The 19,737-nt window shown below is 39.9% G+C and overlaps 1 protein-coding gene across 2 annotated transcripts in view; it reads right to left on the bottom strand.

The window, feature by feature from the left end:
• Nucleotides 1–19,737, bottom strand: part of APC (APC regulator of Wnt signaling pathway) — a 107,244-nt gene that overhangs the window by 59,423 nt on the left and 28,084 nt on the right. For both annotated transcript variants that reach the window (XM_086630018.1, XM_086630017.1), the window contains exon 2: nucleotides 10,119–10,271. In XM_086630018.1, coding sequence (XP_086486144.1) covers nucleotides 10,119–10,253 — 135 coding nt within the window. In that variant the 5' untranslated portion in view covers nucleotides 10,254–10,271. The remainder of the gene's footprint in view (nucleotides 1–10,118; nucleotides 10,272–19,737) is intronic.

Below are 19,737 nucleotides of genomic sequence, written 5' to 3' on the forward strand. Positions count from 1 at the left end.
TTGCTGCGTATTCAATTCAGGCACTTAATATCACAAGATTCTTCTGCAGCTCTTCACACTTCGTTTTCATCTTCACCACACTGAAAATCACCAAATTTTTTATCTCATTCTTTTTTTCCAGATAACTTAGGAATAGGTTGAAAAAACACAGGTCACAGCAGAAATTCACTATGGTACTACTGGTAAGATAGAAACCCCAAAACCTGACTGTTTATTCTGCTCTTCATTCTCTACCTTTAAGTTGTATAGTAATCAAAGAACGTTCCTAAATCAACTTAGGTCCTTCAGGAGTCTTTGATGAGGGACATTATTAAACTAATTTTAGAAATCCAAGCAGACTCATCAGGTCTAATATTCCTTACTTCCTACTCAATGATTCCTTGAAAGAACTCTTATTTCTGTGCTACGCTTCTCCCTAAGAAAGAAACGTTAACTCTTTGCCCACTAGTATTCTGTTCTTTACTGTGATTTCTGACAACATGTCCATTACAATCTCAAGCTTGCAGTCCGTAGATCAGCAGTTCTTCCTAAACTTATCTTTTTTCTTAAAAAGTAGCATCACACCCGCCACCTTCTGTAACTTGCACGCCGAGGCCATTTTAAACACAGAATACAGCTCCTGATCTTTGTCTGACAACCACAGGCAGTTGTTACGACCAGAAGGACTTGAACATGTAAAGGATCTTGCAGGAAAATTATGTGCGCACACACAAATTTGGTAAGCAATATAGATGTCTGTCTGGTGGAAGAGCAAGGAAAAAAAAAAGATATTACTGAACTTTCTTCAGTTTGAATTCTATACTTTGACAGTGTTTCATCACATTTAAACCACAACAAATAAAGGAAGATATGTAAGGAAGCAAGTAGAAATACCCTGGCAAAGGATCTCAGGGGCTAGGGGCTGCCTAACTAAAGAAGACCTCTCTTAAGCAGTAAGGTTGACACAGCGTGGATTACAAAGAACAGAAGTTTTGACTAAGAAGCCATACTTGCTGAATTGCTGCAAGGAGGGAACCTACCATAGAGGAACTTCAGGAACAAACAGGAAATTACCAACTGACAAACTGATGAAGACATTTGACAGACAGGAATTAATTCACCTAACCACAATTTTAAGCATCCAGGTCTCACGATCACTGCAGTGAATGATTTCTCTTCTCTAAAGTAGAAAAGCCAAAGAGGTCATACCTCATTATTGCCAGATGCTGAAGAAGAAAGTGTGGAACAGGTTATACTTTGCAGTTGACAGTTCAGCAATTTCATATCCAAGCTGCTTTTGAACACTTGGGTGAATGTAATTCATTTCTGACATATCACTGTGTCTGTTTTATCCCCTTGTTCTAGAAGTTTTATTGTTGACACTTAAATGTAAGACAGGGCCACTGAGATATTCTCTGCAGAGCAGGGAAACACCTCTAAGCTCCATATGAGCAATTACTGTGGAGATACCACAACACTGGTTTTGGTTCATGAAGCAACAATAATCCACTATGTATGGACTTGACTTCTCAGCAGAAATAACAATACACCAGGTAAGTAGGATCACTTGGAAATCAGATTTCCAGTGACAGTTCTGGAAATAATGCTAATACTCTAATGTGTAACAGGATGCACAGAGAAACGCCTATCACACTAAATTCAAGATTCAAACACAAACTCCTCAAGTTATACCACAGCTTGCTTACTATGTGTAGCCTATTCACTAATAGCAATTCCAGATCAAATATATCTATTTTAATATAAGCAACTTTGAAGAAAATTCGTTGTTAGATTTCTGAAGATGTGATTGCAAACATGGGTATCCATTAAATGTGTTTATTCTACCACGTACTTGAGGAACCTCCTATTCAGATAGATATGATAGACACTACATATGTATATAGCACATGACAAAATTGTTAAGCTCTATGTATCGGAGGTCTCTGTGCACGTTAGGCTCCAAATTCTAATTTGCAAGCACGTGGCTTACCATGATACATTGAACTAAAAATCATTATGCGAGTTACAAAAATATCTCCTGGCACCTTCTATGCTTTACAATGAGGGTTATTAAACACTGCTGATGTGAGACAGTTGACCAGAATAAAGCAGGAATTCAAGGTTAAATATCAAGAAATGGTGGCTAATTGCGTGACCATAAAATGGGGTTTAGTAGGTTAAAAGAAAACGTCATCATCTGCTTACCTAATCAAGGAGTGTGATAGTTTGATGTGTGTGGGGGGGTGTTCTGGTGGCAGGGGAGGGGATTTGCTCCCTGTGCCACCAGATCTGAGTCCCATCCCCCCCCCCCGGGGGGTTGAGCCAAATCGGCGCCTCTGCGAATTGCCCTATTTAAGTTGGGACAAAGGGGCGGGAAGGGGCTTTTTGCTCAGGAGCGAGGAGAGAGCAGGAGGGCGCTGCCCTCGCTCCCGGCTCCCGGCCGAGCGGCCGCTCGGGCCCGGGCTCGGGCCGGCGCCATGTGCTCAAGATGGCGCCAGGGGAGCCGCATGGGGGACTCGGGAAGCGCCCCACTCCCGGGGTGCCCGCCGGGCCGAGCTTCCCCAGAGAGGATTAATATCTAAGAGAAGACAACCACAACGACCGGGTCAGCAAAGATGGAGCAGGAGGAGGTGTACTGGAGCTGAGGCTTCCCTTGCAAATCGGTGTGAGATGGCAGGCGGCCCCCCTGCAGCCAGGGTGTACTCGGCGGAGCAGCGACCCACTCGTGGCCCGTGGAGAAACCCACATCGGGAAGGAGATGCCTGAGCCCAGGAGAGGTCGTGGAGCAGGGGATGCGCGACCAGGTACTGTTGATAATGGGGCATGGAATGCACGACGAGGTCGTGGAGGCATCTGGAGACCGTGGGACAACCCACGCCGACGCGAGTGGCAGCAGCTCCCTAAGAGGCCGAGACTGGTAAAGCCCGAACTGGTGCGATCCATGGGGAAGGATTTGCAATCCTGCGGGCAGGACTTACTTTGGAAAAGTTTGGGGACTTTTTCTTTGTGAGTAGGGGATCCACCGAAGCAAGGGAAAAATGGTGTAAAGACTCCTCCTCCTTTAAGGAAGGAGCGGCAGTGAACAACATGGATGAACTGACCTGTACTCCCCCATTCCCTGTCTCCCTGCGCCGCTGGGGGGAAGACAGAGCCAGGAACGAAAGGAAAATAGGGGGTGGGGAGGTGTTGTTTTAAGATCGGGCCTTGTTTTCTCTTTCTCCTCTCAAGTAACCGGTTTCGTTCCCTTTTGTCTTTTGTTTAGTAACTGTTAATAAATTGTTCTGGTTTATGAAGAAAGCCTGAGTCATGTTTTGCCCGAGACCATGGTTGGTGGGTACTCCCTTTTCAGTTCTTGTCTCGACCCTCAGTCCAAAAAAAACCACGACAAGGAGACATCTGATAAAAGTAGTCACATATTCTAAAAGGAAAAATCCTCAGCAGCTATTTTAAAGCAAACCTTTAAATTTAGGCAGGGGGGATAAAGGGTACCAACAGTATCTGAAATCTTATGTTGCTACAAGTGTAAACTTACAAAAAAATTATGTGATTCAGCCTCGGGGATACCTGATGTAAAGGATCAGTCTTTTTTTTTTTAAAAAAAACCCACCAACTTATAGATGGCAAAACGCTACTTCCATATGCAGTCGACAGAGAGTTCATGTCCAAAAAGTCTAACAGAGCATCAAAACATAGCAAGCCAGTTAGTTCTTGGAACATTCTGAACATCGATCTTCTGTTTCTATAAACAAACATATGCTAAAAAACTCTAAATTGGAAGCAGTGCATTTTTCATATTCCCTATTGTTAATGAAAGAAGTGATCTATTCTAGCTGTTAAGTTGCTAACTTGCCAGTCAGTCTGCTACTTCTGCTAATTATTTATATATTTATCCCTTTAAATACTCATAAAAAGATATTATAAGAAGTTATATTTGCATATAAGATAAAATGCAACTTAATCATACTTAATTATAACATCACACTTAGTTCTAATAAGATATTAGAAATGACAAATCCTTAATGACAGAAACGAGATGAAAAACAGGCACCATGGCACCTTCTTTAGCGCACTTTTTACCTTTAATTCTGCTCATTTGAATATTAATTAATCAACCTCCCAAAGTATGCACAACACTGCAAAAAAGCTGGGATATCATATTCTATAGGCTTAAAATTTCTTTTGCAACCACACTAAATTATCTCAGCTTAACATTGTACAAACACATTCAAAATCAAAATCCTCAAAACATAGAATCATAGAATGGTTCGAGTTGGAAGGGACCTCAAAGATCATCTAGTTCCAACCCCCCTGCCATGGGCAGGAAAACCCTCCACTACACCAGGTTGCCCAAAGCCTTATCTAACCTGGCCTTCAACACTTCCAGGGATGGGGCATCTAGAACTTCTCTGGGCAACCTGGTCCACTGCCTCTCCACCTTCTGAGTGAAAAATTTCTTCCTTAGATCTAATCTAAATCTGCCCTCTTTCAGTTTAAATCCATTGCCCCATGTCCTATCACTACACGCCTTTGTAAAAAGTCCCTCTCCAGCTTTCTTATAGGCCCCCTTTAAGTACTGCAAGGCTGCTATAAGATCACCCCAGAGCCTTCTCTTCTCCAGGCTGAACAGCCCCAACTCTCTCAGTCTGTCTTCATAGCAGAGGTGCTCCAGCGCTCGGATCAGCTTCGTGGCCCTCCTCTGGACCCGCTCCAGTAGCTCCATGTCCTTCTTGTGTTGGGGTCTCCAGAGCTTAACGCAGTACTCTAGGTGAGGTCTCACGAGAGCAGAGTAGAGGGGCAGAATCACCTCCCTCGACCTGCTGGCCACACTTCTTTGGATGCAGCCCAGGATATGGTTGGCTTTCTGGGTTGCAAGCGCACATTGCCGGCTCATGTTGAGATGAGATGAGATGAGAACCGCTAGCACTCCCAAGTCCTTTTCCTCAGGGCTGCTCTCAATCCATTCTCTGCCCAACCTGTACTTGTGCCTGAGATTGCTCCGACCCACGTGCAGGACCTTGCAATTGGCCTTGTTGAATTTCATGAGGTTCTCACAGGCCCATCTCTCCAGCCTGTCAAGGTCCCTCTGGATGGCATCCCTTCTCTCCAGCATGTCCACAACACCACACAGCTTGGTGTCATCTGCAAACTTGCTGAGGGTGCACTTGATCCCACTGTCCACGTCACCAACAAAGACGTTAAATAGCACTGGCCTCAGTACTGACCCCTGAGGAACACCACTCGTCACTGGCCTCCACTTGGGACACTGAACCGTTGACCACAACTCTTTTGAGTGCAACCATCCAGCCAATGGAGACCTTAGCAATTGCTTTTTTATTTAGTCAAAATTCATTCCAATGCAACATAACATCACAAGGTTTATTACCCTGCTTTCTAAGCAGAAGAAACCCCCAAACACCATCCATGTCAAACCATTCTTTAGACCTGCACTGGACACCACAGTAACCAGCTCTCTAGGACTTTGTCTTTTAGATCTGAATTCCTTAAAACAAACACACAAAACAAAAACCCACAGAAAATTATTCAAACTGAAACTTTTATATGATGACAACGATCTGCCAATAAAACCTCCTCCACAGAACAAAAAACTGTAAAAAAAAAAAATCCCTGTGATTAAGGAGCTCGTGATTTTCTGAGAACAAGAGTTTAACCATTGTCTTGTTTCTTTACAGTGTTTATTTATCTGGTTAGAAAGTTTCTCAAAAAAATTCAAGAAATCTGAATCAGTTCTACTGACAGTCATCTTATTTTATTATTGATACTTGCGGATACAATACAGAAGACATTAAATATGCTGGAATATCATACGTAGAATGTAATTTTAAGTCTACTATATGAAGATGAAAGAGATAACATTTTCCCCACAGAACATCACACCTAACAAAGATGGCTTTTCTTACACAAGGTATCACGTATTACTTATTTACTCTAAAAACCAAGCACTCAGAGTGAGTGTGGAAATCAAGCATGATGTTATTTTTTTGCTACTTCTTGAGTACTTGAAGTTAAATTGCATATACCTGTTTCCCCCCAGATTTTATATGGGGAAAAATGCTGACATGAATTAGCTATGACATGAAAAAAAAACTGTCATCCTTAACAGAAAAATACTTGCCTTTTACAAGAAACAGGCAGGAGAGTCTTTGTTTGCAATGCGTCTCAAAAACTGAGGTTTTTTATGACAAAAAGTCTCCTACATTTACATGCATGAAGTAGTACAGCTGACATTGGACTGCTTTTTGTCTCTCCATGAATTTTACAGGTTTTGAATTCAAATAAAACCATGTACGTTTTTTTCTAAATTTGTCCACAGTCTGTGTTTTATGCAGTTACTGTCCACATCTAGACACTAAAACCATTTTTCTTAATTTATGGGCCAGTATCATTATTTCATTGACCATCTAACAGCGTTATTTGTTGATTTAGAGAGAATCTTTTATCACACCAAACTGCTGTATTTCATCTGACAGTACGCCAATATTAACAACTGAGTTTCCCAACTTAGTCATAATACTCTGAGGGATTTCTTTTGTTTGAACAGTTAATCCCTAGGACAACACAAATTAAAAAAACAAAGTGGACACTGTTTTACTTATCTGTTTGGCACCCACGTTATCGTATTTATCTTTGTTTACCCATCATGTTGTTTTCTGGTCAGCAAATAGACAATTTTCACTTTTAAGTATGAAATTTAGCTTTAAACATGAAGCATTCAGACATAGTTCTTAAATAGGTCAGTAGCAGTTTATAATAAATACATGTGCAAGATGAGCTCATGTTAAGCTTTTAATTCCAGTACGATTACCTTGTATTTCTGAAATGGAGCGATTATGAAGAGGAGGCACACTCACACAACATTTTAACACTACTACTTCTAAACTCAATTTCTTTAAAGATACAATATTGTCTTTAAAATGCCCTTTGTAACTATTGCCTTTCACAACTGATTATAGAATATAAGGCAAAAGGAGACACAAACACATGAACAGTCCAAAGAATCACTGTGAGATCCTTCTGCCCCAGCCCGCAGATCAAAATTCACAGTGCAAGAACAGTGATGTTTGCCACAGAACCACAGCTTGTCTTCCCCACTGCCACTCTCCTTCTCCTACTAATATTTAGGTTTTTACTTGGTGGGAGGGGCTGCTAGAGCTCTGTTACAGCCATCTGCTCCCGAAGGATTGTTTTTTTCCAAAATATTCGGAGCTTTAACTGCTTATATAGTAGTCAAAGGGCTTTCAGACTTCGCTGCTCTAGCTTTTCTAATTACTTTTCTTCTAATTATCCATAATTATGGCACAGGAACTATATAAATCACGCAGTTTCTTTCAGAGAAACAAAGCCACTTTCTCCAAAGCTTGCAAAACTAAAACTATCTACTGACTAAAGAGAATCCTGCAATGATTCCCATAAAACTTCACCCACAGACTCCAATCAGATTCCAAGATCATTCCCATACCATCTTTTAGGTTCAAATCAAGTTGAAGCTATGTTTCAACCCTTTCTAAACACATCTGAAACAAACAAGGGAAAGAAACGGCTTCTTGGTTCAGGTGCAGGAGGTATCACTCCTGAGGAACACAGCTGATTATGATTTCTTCATAGCATATGAATTTAAAAAAAATAAATAAAATAATCAAGCTAATCTGAACAATTTCCTCCTCACCCATCCCCAGAAATGAAAAGAAACATATTGAGTATGATATTTGAGTTGAGGTTTTTTTAGGATAAATTCCCTAGATCTAGAATGGCATCTGAGCAGAGAAAAAATGCGACATCTACTCTGAATATGCTCATAAGCACTCCTCTGTGGAGTGCAATAAAGTCACTTTCTGTTTGGTGGTCTGCCAGGTTTGAAGTAAGGACAGAAAGCTGTTCCACATCCCAAATTAATGCCCTAGAGACCAGCTTATACAGCTGGTCTGTCTCTAGGTCAGTGGAAATTTAATTATCTGCACAAAAGCTGAAAAAAAAACCCCACAGAACTGTATGGGGACAAAGAAGAGAAAAAAAGACATTTTAGCTTTTCCTTTTTCAAACTATGAGTAAGATCATCTCTCCTGTTCCTCCCTCCCTTACTTTAAACAGCAATGACAGGGAGGAAAGGGGAGTTACTGACAAATTTGTTATAATACTATCTTAAGACTGTATAAAAGACAGAATTAGCTTTCAGATACATAACTGAGCAAACAGGGTTTTTTTTTTCCACAGCTGCTAATGCCAACCACTGTTTCAAGTAGCTGGAGTAAAGGACTATAATTTAATTTCAATTTAGGTAGCAGAGTCATCTTCATTTTACACTGCAATGCAAGGATTAAACATATCTGAAAAATTCATGCTTCTTTCAAGTATTTTAACTAGTGGCAGTGCTTCAGAATACAAGACAATTTTCGTTCTTACAGTGGATACACAATCCACATGTTGGAGAAAAAGAAGGTTCAGTTCAAAGTATTTTTAATTGCTGTATTCATCAGATTACCATATTTTAAAAAATAAAGATTATGTACAAAGGGTTAAGGTAAGTAAGGGTTAGTAAGTCTGTAATATGAAGACTGGAAAGCAAGGAAATGAACATCCAAACATCGTTTAATATTTAGAATGTGTCTACCCTATAAAGGAGTATATGCAGAGATACCAACAATTTCTGGGCCATATTAAATGAGGTATAAAAAGCAGTCTGGTTTTGCCAGCTGTTAGCAAAAAGCAGCAGGATCTGTCAGCTTAGGAAGTACACTACATTAATGCAGCTATAATGTGTGTGAAATTCTGTCTTGTTGTCCTGGTTTCAGCTGGGACAGTTAGTTCTCCTTTTTAGCAGCTAGAAGAGCTCCAAGAAGAACGCTGACAGCGCACTGATGTTTGTAGTTGGCACTGAGGTCTCAAGGACTGTTCAGCTGCCGTGTTCCTGCCGTGTGCAGGAGCACAACAGGATAGGGGGGAGCATAGCCAGGACGGGGGGTCCACGACTCTCCTTATGATTTGTACTTAGACTTAGGATTGAGGGCCAAACTGGCCCTCAGCAGTTTGATCATGATGATGCAACATCATGTCCAGGATAAAAATGAGGGACAGCCAGAAAGAAGGGCTTTGCTCTTCTGGGGCTCTCACTCTCAGACTCTGAGAGTGCTCTCTCTGTCTCACTCTCTATTTTCAGGCCTCCCGTTTGTCTGGGATTGCAGTATCGGGATTTATCTGTTTTTGGGATCGTTAGCTCAGGATGAGAAAAGCCTCGGTCACGGGGTGGTGAGCAATTACACTGTGCATCACTCGTTTGTATGTATTTATCATTGCACATATTCATATATTAGTAGTAGTAGTACTAAATTGTTCTTATCTCAACCCACAGGTCTCTTTCCCTTTGCTCCTTTAATTCCCTTTCTCATCCCCAGGGATGCAGGAGGGTGAGTGAGTGGCTGCTTGGAGTTTACTTGCCGGCTGGGCTAAACCACGATACTTGTTCAGTGTCATGGATCACATGGATGCAGCTGTGCGTGCATCTTCCTACTGATCAAAATCCATGTAAATTCCAGCTGAGCCTAGTGTTTTCTCTTGGAAGGTAGATCTGAAGGCCTGCAGCTAATCAATAAACACCAGATAAACAGGTCTGGGTCAAATTACTAAGTATGAATTTAGGCTTTTGGAGAGGTTGCAGAACTTGGGGTCTTACTTTAAAATGAACTTTTCCTTTTGGGATGTTAAATATTTTAATTGTAGCAAACCCAAAATTTTTTAAACTTCCCTTAAATCACTGAAAACCTCCAGTGTCTCCCATGTTTTCAAGAGCTGAATAATACTTGCTTTGTTAAACTACATCAGCAGACTGGACTTCCTGCTGGGAAGTACAGCCACACTAAAACGGTAGTGCTTATCACACACAGTAGAACAGAAGCTATGAAAACTGGAAGCTGTTTCTAAATAAATGTTTTAAAATATTTCAATTTTCAAATTTAAAGAATAAAAAAAAAAATTCTTCACTAAGTAGATTTGATCGTTTTCCCTTACACAGCCTAGAAAAAGACTTCTGTAGGAATCAAAGCATACAAAACTTGTTGAGAAACTATCAATGACAGAAAAGGCAGTAACAGAAATGCTGATGCACACAGGCACAGAGTTTGCAATACCTTCATGTTAGATGCCTCGGTTTCCAGTTTTGTTAGGTGATTTGAGTTATCCTCGAGCTCTTGCCGAAGGTTGGAGTTCTCCATCTTTAATGCCTCAACTTGCTTTAAGAGCTGATCATAAGAAGCTGCGGCCATCCTGGGCTAACCTCAGCCCTAAAAAAAGTAAAAGAAAATATCAAATTTAAACATTATAGGAAAAAAATCCTGAATTTATCTAACCGTAAAATTACCTCTCTTTCCCATTTACTACTCAACTTTCTAAATATTTAATTTAAATCCATTAAATCAAACCTAGAACTAATGCCAGTTCAAAGTCTTATTTCAGTGGGCTTCCATTTGATACACATCAATTAAGCAAATGAAAGAAGTTCATGAACAACTGCATTAGGTATTAGAGGAAGCCAGAATACACAAAAGAAAATCATAGCATCATACATCTTCACATTTCAATTCTAACACTGAGAAACTACGGAGATAATAGACCATATTTAATAATTTTCGGATAGACAACAAGCACTGTCAACCATATCTAAATGATGGTGATTGCCTACTTATTTTATGAAACGAAAGATAGTCACAGATGTTCAAAATTGCTAGGAATAGCACACACTAAAGGAGATGATGTACAAAAGGAGGAATTTTAACAGAAAAAAAGCATCAAATGTAGTAGTAAACAAGTCTTTTGTAAAAATACTCTCCAAGCCGTGAAGATTAAAACAAACGTACTCATTTATATTGCACAATACAACAAAAAGATAAAAGGCTACTCTTGATATCAAGATATCTCGTATTATTTTGGGCAATACTGTAACACAGTCCTAGAACACCACCATAATTATTCAGCCATCACAAAGAGGAAAGAAAAAAAGAGTCCAATTTTAATGATAACATTCAAATAGTTTCCCACTTTCCAAACCAAAAATCATCAGTTGTTCATCCATCAATGTAAGCTACATAAAACACGTCTAACCATGTTTGAAGCTCTTCACAGTTGAAGCTATCAATTTGTTATTCATCAGCCATTGAAGAGAATAAAAGGAAGCCTAGCACTTCATGTATGTACAAGTTACCCTTTCAATGTCATTGCAAGAATTTCTTAAGTATGTGGCCTGTAACTCAAAGAAAAAAAAATTTAAAAAGCTTGAGGGACAACATTCCTCTTCACCGTTACTGCAGTGCTTTGGAAAAACAATTAAAAGTTCTTATTTAGCATTTTCTGTGTATCCTCTCACTAAGCCTTTGACCTTACTTCTTGTGCAAGTCCTTATGTAATCAACTTTGCTCTTCCAGATGAATCGTAATTGAATTATCCAGCCTACTAAAAAATAGGTAAAATTATTCAAAAAGGTTTTAGTTCCCCAATACAAATTTTGAAAATTACGTTTAATCTTTCTAAATTTAAACTCAACAAAGTAAAGAAGAATATATACCATTGAAGACAGGTTCATTAACAAAAGCTGTAGTGCATTTGATATGACTAGTTTATTTGCTTTTCAAAAGCAAGTCCTCGCACCCTAAGCACCTGTCAGCATCAAAGACAGGAGAAGGACAAAGCCTTTCACTTATGGAATTGTGATTTCCATGACACTACCAATAAGCTGAAGAACAAAATCCCTAACAAATCTTGTTTTCAAAATTTAGTCATGCTTTACTGGAGACCTCATTTTTGGAGAAAAGAAGGCAATCTGAAACATCTGCTCTGTTCTGTGAATTCTGTGCTTTTACCATCAGGCTGTTTCACCTAAAAGGTGGAGAGCTGTCAGAGAGAGTTGTAATAATAAAAAAAAAAATCATAAAGCTAACTGATTCTGTTTCATTTCATGTATGTTTTTATTTAATAAGTAACAGTTCCATTCTTATTGATAAAACCAACATCTGTAGTTCACGTTTCAGAACATACACCACATGGGCAATTCTGCACAAGCCCAACGAAAGGTAGACAGAAGTGCAAACATATTCACATTACCTGTCATAAATTAGTGTTGTATTGTAATATTTATAGAATCTGTTGGTTTCGACTCAAGTATATCACACATTTATTCATTTACATCTAATATACAGAAGCTGCTGTGTGCCATGTATTTGACATGCATTTTGATTTGAACTACAACACCTTTTTCTCCCATTATTTTAATTCATGATTAGTCTGAAAGGATGGTAAGGATAAAAAATATCAAGTTTTTCCATTTTCTGTCCACTCTAAGGAATTCTCACTCATCAATTTGCAAGTTAAAACAATTAACCACATTAACAAGACGCATACACACAATGAAGAAAATGGAGAAAACTGAAGGAGGCGAGGAGCTACAGTAGAAAGACAGCAACTGCATAGCTCTGGTATCTTAATTGCAAAATAAGCTTAGATGTACTTATGTTAAATGAGTAAGCATCCAGTTTCTGAAGGGGAGGTTTGGTTTGTCTTCTCCTGCTCCTTCTCTACCAATATTCCTAAGCTTCCTTTTGTGTATTTTATTTTCATAACATGGACGTAAGACACCACCAAGAGACGGCATTCTGCCTCAGACTAGGAGTCATCTCCTGATTTATTCAAATGCCAAACTTTACTCTGTGGGTTTTCAGATTAAGAAAAATAAAATTGAGTTAGCTGATTACCACAAACTGGGTAATCCAAAACATCTTCCCTTTTTTGTTAAATAAATGCCCAAAGGGCAATAAGAGACACTGCCATGGGCAGAAACTCACTCCTGCCAGTTTGGCATCCGGCAGGAGCCATGCTGCCTGACTACAGCTCGGCTGGCCACCGAGGCACTTGCCAGAAGAGTGCCTGCACCAGTTGGAATCACAGCAACGCCTGGCAGCTGCCCTCCACTACCAGGGCATCCACACTGGCACCTCAGGATCCGGCAAGAATTTTAAAGAGAATCTCCTGGTGACGAGGGGTACGTGTACATCATATCTTTTGGGAGCACAGCGAGGTTTGGGCAAAGTGTGTTTGCAGTCAGTACATCCACACTGAAAAGTAGACTGAAGGCAGTCAGTCTCACATTAGCAATACACTGCCAGCCACCCAGGCATCTGCTTCCAGGGATGCATGCCACCCCACTGGCTGAGGCATCTGGACTTCATGGGGGAACACAGATGTATGCCTACCTCTCTAGCCCTCCAAGATAATTCTTTTTTCCTGCCTGTAAAGGAAGGACTATCATCTACTTGAGGAGAACACTAACCTACTTTTTAGAAATAATGCATCTCACCTACCCCAACTGCACCAAGGCATTTGGTACAGTTCCACATGTAAAACCAGCCACAGTCATAATAGAGATGAGCAGAAAAACTGTACATGAGTAAGGGGTAGCTCAAAGACAAGATCACATGGGTAGTGCTGAAAGCCAAACTGTTCGGCTGGAGGCAGGCTGTCAGGACAGCTCCCCCAAAACTAGCCTGTGACAGATATTTTTACGTTTCATTATTGACCTTGGCACAAGAAGCAGCACCAAAACTCGCTCCCATAAATTCAAGAGGCTTCATAAGGTCAGAGAACTACATGTAATACACAAAGAATTTGATGAACTGAGAAATGGAGCAGTAGAAACAGGGTGGAATTAAATAGCATTACAATGTAAGGTCACTCATGTAGGAATCTCATCACCTGGAAGCAGTGGGTGGGGAGAAGCAACTCGAGCCTCTCAGCAGCCAGGCTGTAAACTACCCAGGCAACGCCAACACGAGACTGGTACAAGAAAGCAAAACACGATCCCCAGGGTTATTAAGTCATTCCACAAAGACATGGGTAAGAAAAGTGAATTTAAGTGGGTGCAGAGAATGAGGCTAAGTGATCAGGGAAGTAGAGGGTGTCTCATATGAGAAGAGGCTTAACAAGCAAGCCTTTGCTGCCTCAGCACAACAAAGGCTGGAACAATACAGCTACACTTTGATACTAGGGAGGGGAAAACATTCAAGAGGGAGAAAAATATTTATGTTAAAACACAATACTGACCCAGAATGAATGGCTATAAACTGGTCATTTATCAACTATAAATCAGTCGTTTATCAACGTAGGCTGGCAACTTCCACTGCAAGTTGTACATTCAGCAACATCCTTGCCTAGCTCACTGCACAGGAAGGAACAGGACTTCGTGGTTCAGAAACTCAATCTTATATTCCTAAACTTCAATATTGAAGAATACTATACTATTTGTACATTTGTATATTTGTATTATTTGCATGCTCTTGTTCTGAAATAATGAAATAGCAAAGACATTACACAAGAGACACCATGATTAAATTTTAAAATGGGGGAAACGGACACAGGCAATGCATGACCACAAAGCAGCTTAAGCTTTCTGATGCCAAACACTGCAACACCTCTCAGGTACCTAGTTTGTAGACTGAAATCACAAGGCTCCATTACACACAAGGTGTTTCATATATATTAAGCTAACATAAATTAAAATTAAAATCTGCCTCTGTTGTGGAAATTGGTTTTTACCAATAGCCTCAAACTAGACCCATTAGATCAGAGTTGAGGTTCCAAAGCTAATCCTTCATAGAATCATAGAATGGTTTGGGTTGGAAGGGACCTCAAAGATTATCTAGTTCCAAGCCCCCTGCCATGGGCAGGGACACCCTCCACTACACCAGGTTGCTCAAAGCCTCATCCAGCCTGGCCTTGAACACTTCCAGGGAACACTCTGGGCAACCTGTTCCAGTGCCTCACCACCCTCTGAGTGAAAAATGTCTTCCTTATATACAATCTAAATCTCCCCTCTTTCAGTTTAAATCCATTGCCCCTTGTCCTATCACTACACGCCCTTGTAAAAAGTCCGTCTCCAGCTTTCCGGTAGGCTCCCAAAATTTGAGTACAAAAAAGCTACTTTATTTTTAAACACAGAATTGGTGACCTCAATAGAAATTGACTGCATTGCTGCATACCCTTCTCGGAATTTCTCAGCGGTCATAGAATCATTTAGGTTAGAAGATCAAGTCTAACCATTAACTGTTCAAAACATTTGCCCTGGGGAAAGAGTCACACTCCGGACCCTCTCGGCCAAACAGGATTCACAGCCACGTATCACCTCATTCACAGTAGAAGTAACCAGTCCAAAGGAAAGCACGGAGTATTTTACATGGGGCCCACTAGCCTGAAGCTGTATCACTGCACGTACACACACTTACGTAAGACTATTTCGACCAGATTCAGCTGAATCAAGAATAAGTTACTCTTCCCTGCTACACGAAACCACTATAGGAAAGGGGGAGAGGGAGGGAAGAGGAAGAACTGTGGGCTCCAATACCCATTTCACAATTTACTCAGCCCAAAGGAAAATGCATAACACATGCAACAAAACCCACCTTTGCCAAGTTCACAATTACGCTTCAGTCAAGCTCCCTTTTGCACTCCACCACGTTTCTTCTTCCCAGAGTGGTCATCATTGAAAGGGAGGAATGGAGAGATCCTTTTCTCTAGATTTACTCCAAGAAACAACCCTCTTGGACTACACAAACTTTGAAATTTAATTCCCTCATTGTAAGAAGCACCTAAAATCTAGGTCTCCTACTTCCCTGACCCATATTTCTCATGATTAAGAGGTTTCTTCTTCATCCCCTATCAAAGTAAGGTGAAATGATGACAAGAAATTTCATGCTTTACTGAATCAGCAGTTTGCATGAATATACACATCAAAGAAGAATTTCAAGCTGGATATAACTCTCTTACACATCAAAATCAAAACTAATGAGAAGCCAAAATCTATGCAAAAGTATGGTTAAGATTTAGATATGCATTTTTCTACATTAAGAAAACTATACCAGTAACAACTGCCCAGAAATCAGGAACTTAGATAGATGTACTCTTTTTAATCTCAAATCCCAAGAGATAGGCAAAACTTGCAATATTCTCTGAAAACTTACAATTTTTTCATTGATCGGTCTTTTCTTCCTTTGAAATCAATAAGCATATATACTGAACATGCCCTAAAGAGGTTCTACTTAAGAACCCCAACAATTCGTGATATATCAATTAAATCTCCTTATGAAAATATGTCAGACTCGCATTACTATTTTTTCCATCCATAAAAGCTATCATTGTTAACAAGAGCATCCTATTTCTACAAAGCAACTTTTGTGGAACAAATTTGTCTCAGTCTTTTCAGAACAGAGGCCAAGAATAATCTAAGGTATAAAACACTATCATGTGTTTTTTCAACAGTAGAGACAGAGACCCGGCACTGTCTATACATAAAGTTAGATAACAGGTTTAGATAACTACAAACTATTTGTTTCAATTTTAGAAATCTTCAACAGAATAATTATTCTGTCACCCACAGTAACTGTCTGTGGGTGATGTTTTGGTTTGTTGGGTTTTTTTTTGGTTTGTTTGTTTGTTTTCTTAGCAAGTAAGTTACACAGCTACTCCAGACATCGAAACTAGTGAAAAAAGGCAAAATTACTTTCTTCGATAAGGCTCAATACAAAAACCACCAATGTCAACCAAGGCTCCTGTTCATGTAATTGATTTTGGATTATGAAATTTGTCGAGCGTAGTAAATTAGATGTTCAACTCTCTAATAAGCAAACGGAACATTGCATTCTGCTACCACCACCAGTAAGCAGATGTGCTCCTGCACTACGTAACTGAAAATTTTTCACAATGTAGTCTACGGTCTTAATGTAACAACTTCTAATCATTGTATCTAAAGTTCAGGAATACATAGATTATTATTTAGTAGGGTGGAAGGGACCATCAGCTCTGATTTCTTTCTGCATCTACAGGTTTTACCTAACTATTCACTGCTGAGCCCAGTATCTTGTCCTTATTATTCTTTACCATTCTGTCAATTCTTGTCATTCATTCCCATGGGACTAATGGTGAATTGTTTCTTCAATGGCACACCATACTGAATACAAGGAAATAAAACTCATACCGTCATGAGATTTTTCCAATTAGTTTAGCTTAAATACTTCTAACACCAGATTTTTTTTTAAGTTCTAGGTCTCGGGGTGCTGACTTGGATGCAGTTAGTGCTAATGCTGGGACAGCTGGGAGGGCTACACCAGTGCCTGCCCCTAGCTGTCTGCCCCACCCATCTCCGCAAGGTTCCCACCCCGGGAAGAGGGAAGGGCTCAGCTGCTCAAGTGGCAGCTGCCTGAACCACTGCAGATTACTGCCTGACTACTAAAATAATCTGAAATAGGTGTCGGTTTAATACACCATGCTGGGCCATTAACCACAATGGATCAGCAGCTGTTACACGGCTACTTCCAAAAGAGGGGCAAGGCTGACAGACAGGGGCAGAAAACACAGCACGGCTGCTCTAAGGTAAGCCGGCCCTACCTGCTAACTTCAGCCTTAAATGGACCATTTTCATATAGTTATCTTCATCAATACACTCCAGAGAATAAAGCAAGGTTTTTTTTCAGCCGTTCTTGCTTCCAACACATCAAACCATGCCGATTTGCATTTATTCAATTTCTCTGTTGGCTGAATCCTGTATTGGATTTTCCATTATTTTATTTGAAGCTTGTCTTCAGGTTAAATGGTTTATATGTAAATATCCTTCTGCTTGTCCTTTTTCAACTCTGGCAAACTATCAGCACTCTAAGTGCTCTGAGAATTTACCAAAAATGAGTATCAGCGGGCTAGGGATTGTCTTATCCGTTTCAGTTTGGGGCAAGCTTTCAAGGCTTGCTGATTTAAAAAATGTTTATCTTTCACAGGCATTGTTTAATAGCCTCCTTTCCTACTCACTGAAAAACATTCCATCAGCCTCAGATTGTAGAAGTCCATTATTCTGATTCTTTCCAGAACAGGAGAAAAACTGTATTTCTGTGTTCTCCAGCATCACACTGAACAACTGGTTATTTCCACCTGGGACAAGCCTATGCTTTATTAAATGGCTTCTGTTGCTAGCATAATTAATCTTCCCATCCATACCTGTATTTAAGAGCAAACCCCAAAACTTCTAGTCAGTAGCAGCTAGAAGGGAGGCTATTTTGTTCGTTTTTTCCCCACTTGGGTAGGGGGGCACATGAATATAATGAGGAGTCTGAAAGTGCTGTAAGGCTTTGGGTGTGGTTAATGACAGTTAAGAAAATACTTGGTACAGAATGAGAATTGTCCATGAGTGGAACAGCTGATCTGGTACCTTCTGCTCATGTTCTCATTCATTCTGTATTAGCATGCTCAGGTCATCATAGGGATGCAGGAAGGAGTAGAAAACAGCCATCACAGAAAACAGCTCACCAGCTTGTTTCGGCATCAAGGGCTTTGATATCAGAAAAGTGCATTGCAAGTTATGTAACACTACTCCTTTCAATAAATTCGAAAAAGCTAACATTGAAAAAAAAATGACAACAAATTATACCAAGTAATGATGCATAGATTAGGTACCCTCTGAATTCCTGAGTTTTTCAGTTGTGTAGGAAAAGCAAGGGCCAGACGAAAAGCCATTACTGTTATCAGATATCCTAATACAACGCGTGAAAGGGTCAGTCCCTTTAAAAGGAGGCCAGACAATTTTCTCTAAAGCTCAGCTGCATCTAGAGGATTCGCTTCTTAGTTTTCTATCCACTTCTGCATGAAGGGCATCTTTGTGGACAGCAGACTAAAACACTGAAGTGTTAGTATACCTGACCTTCCTAAGTCCTTTCCACTGGCAGGTAGGATAGAGAGGGTTTTTTCGTTTTGTTCTTCCATAAATGAATTCAGAATTTAGCAAGAGCTTTCAAACCGTTGTTATATTTGGGGATACTTCCTGAAGTTCAATACTTGCCCTGTACTCACCAACTATCACAAGCAGAAGCATCATCTGTTCTCCCAACCAAAACATAATTTGGCTGATGATGGTTTAAAATAATAAGTGATCCATGTTCTTCACATTCCTCAAAAGACAGGAGGAGAAAGAAAGAGAAGATGATGGTCTGAACTCTTGGTTTGCCTTCCTCATTACAGGCCAAGTATGATGGGGGTCAAGTGTGTCATGTGTGAGAAACAGGAATGACTCCATGTTTAGAATTTTACTAAAGAATGTTAACAATCCAAAAAGCATTCCTATTAATACGAAAAAAAAGAATAAAATCCAGAAGTTATACATTTCAGGCTATGAACAGTCAAATTCAGCTTTTATTACACTGCCAAGCAAAAAAGCCCCACTTCTTCCTTTATAATTCTGGATTGGGAAGTTCCTTAGCTGGTTAGTCATGCTGCATTCAGAATAAGACTGTGAAAATACGAAACATGATTTGCATTTAAATACTATATTGAACACAAAGCAGCCGAGACATCATTTGAATCATAACTTATATTGGACCACGGATGATTCACAAGCCTGAATACTCATTCTCCATGATGATCTTCCTTGCTATTCATGGCTAATTGTGTATGGCTTCACTGCATATTACTTGCTCCTGTTTAGTTTTATATTTCTCATAATCTTTTAAGGATTCAAACTAAGAAAGTTTAACCCAAAAGCATTAACACTAAAAATTTCAGATTTAATTAAAAAAAAATATAATAAAGAACTATTTCCCCATATTGGGTGACTTATCAAGGTCATCTTCAGGGTTTCTTTGGGCACTTGTAGGGAACAGAAGATCAATTGTCTTGCAGAAAATGTATCAGCATCTGTTCACACAAGTCCTGCATGAATTTCAGAAAACC

This window comes from Tauraco erythrolophus, chromosome Z (genome assembly GCF_009769465.1).
Source record: "Tauraco erythrolophus isolate bTauEry1 chromosome Z, bTauEry1.pri, whole genome shotgun sequence".
In the NCBI taxonomy this organism is placed as follows: domain Eukaryota; kingdom Metazoa; phylum Chordata; class Aves; order Musophagiformes; family Musophagidae; genus Tauraco; species Tauraco erythrolophus.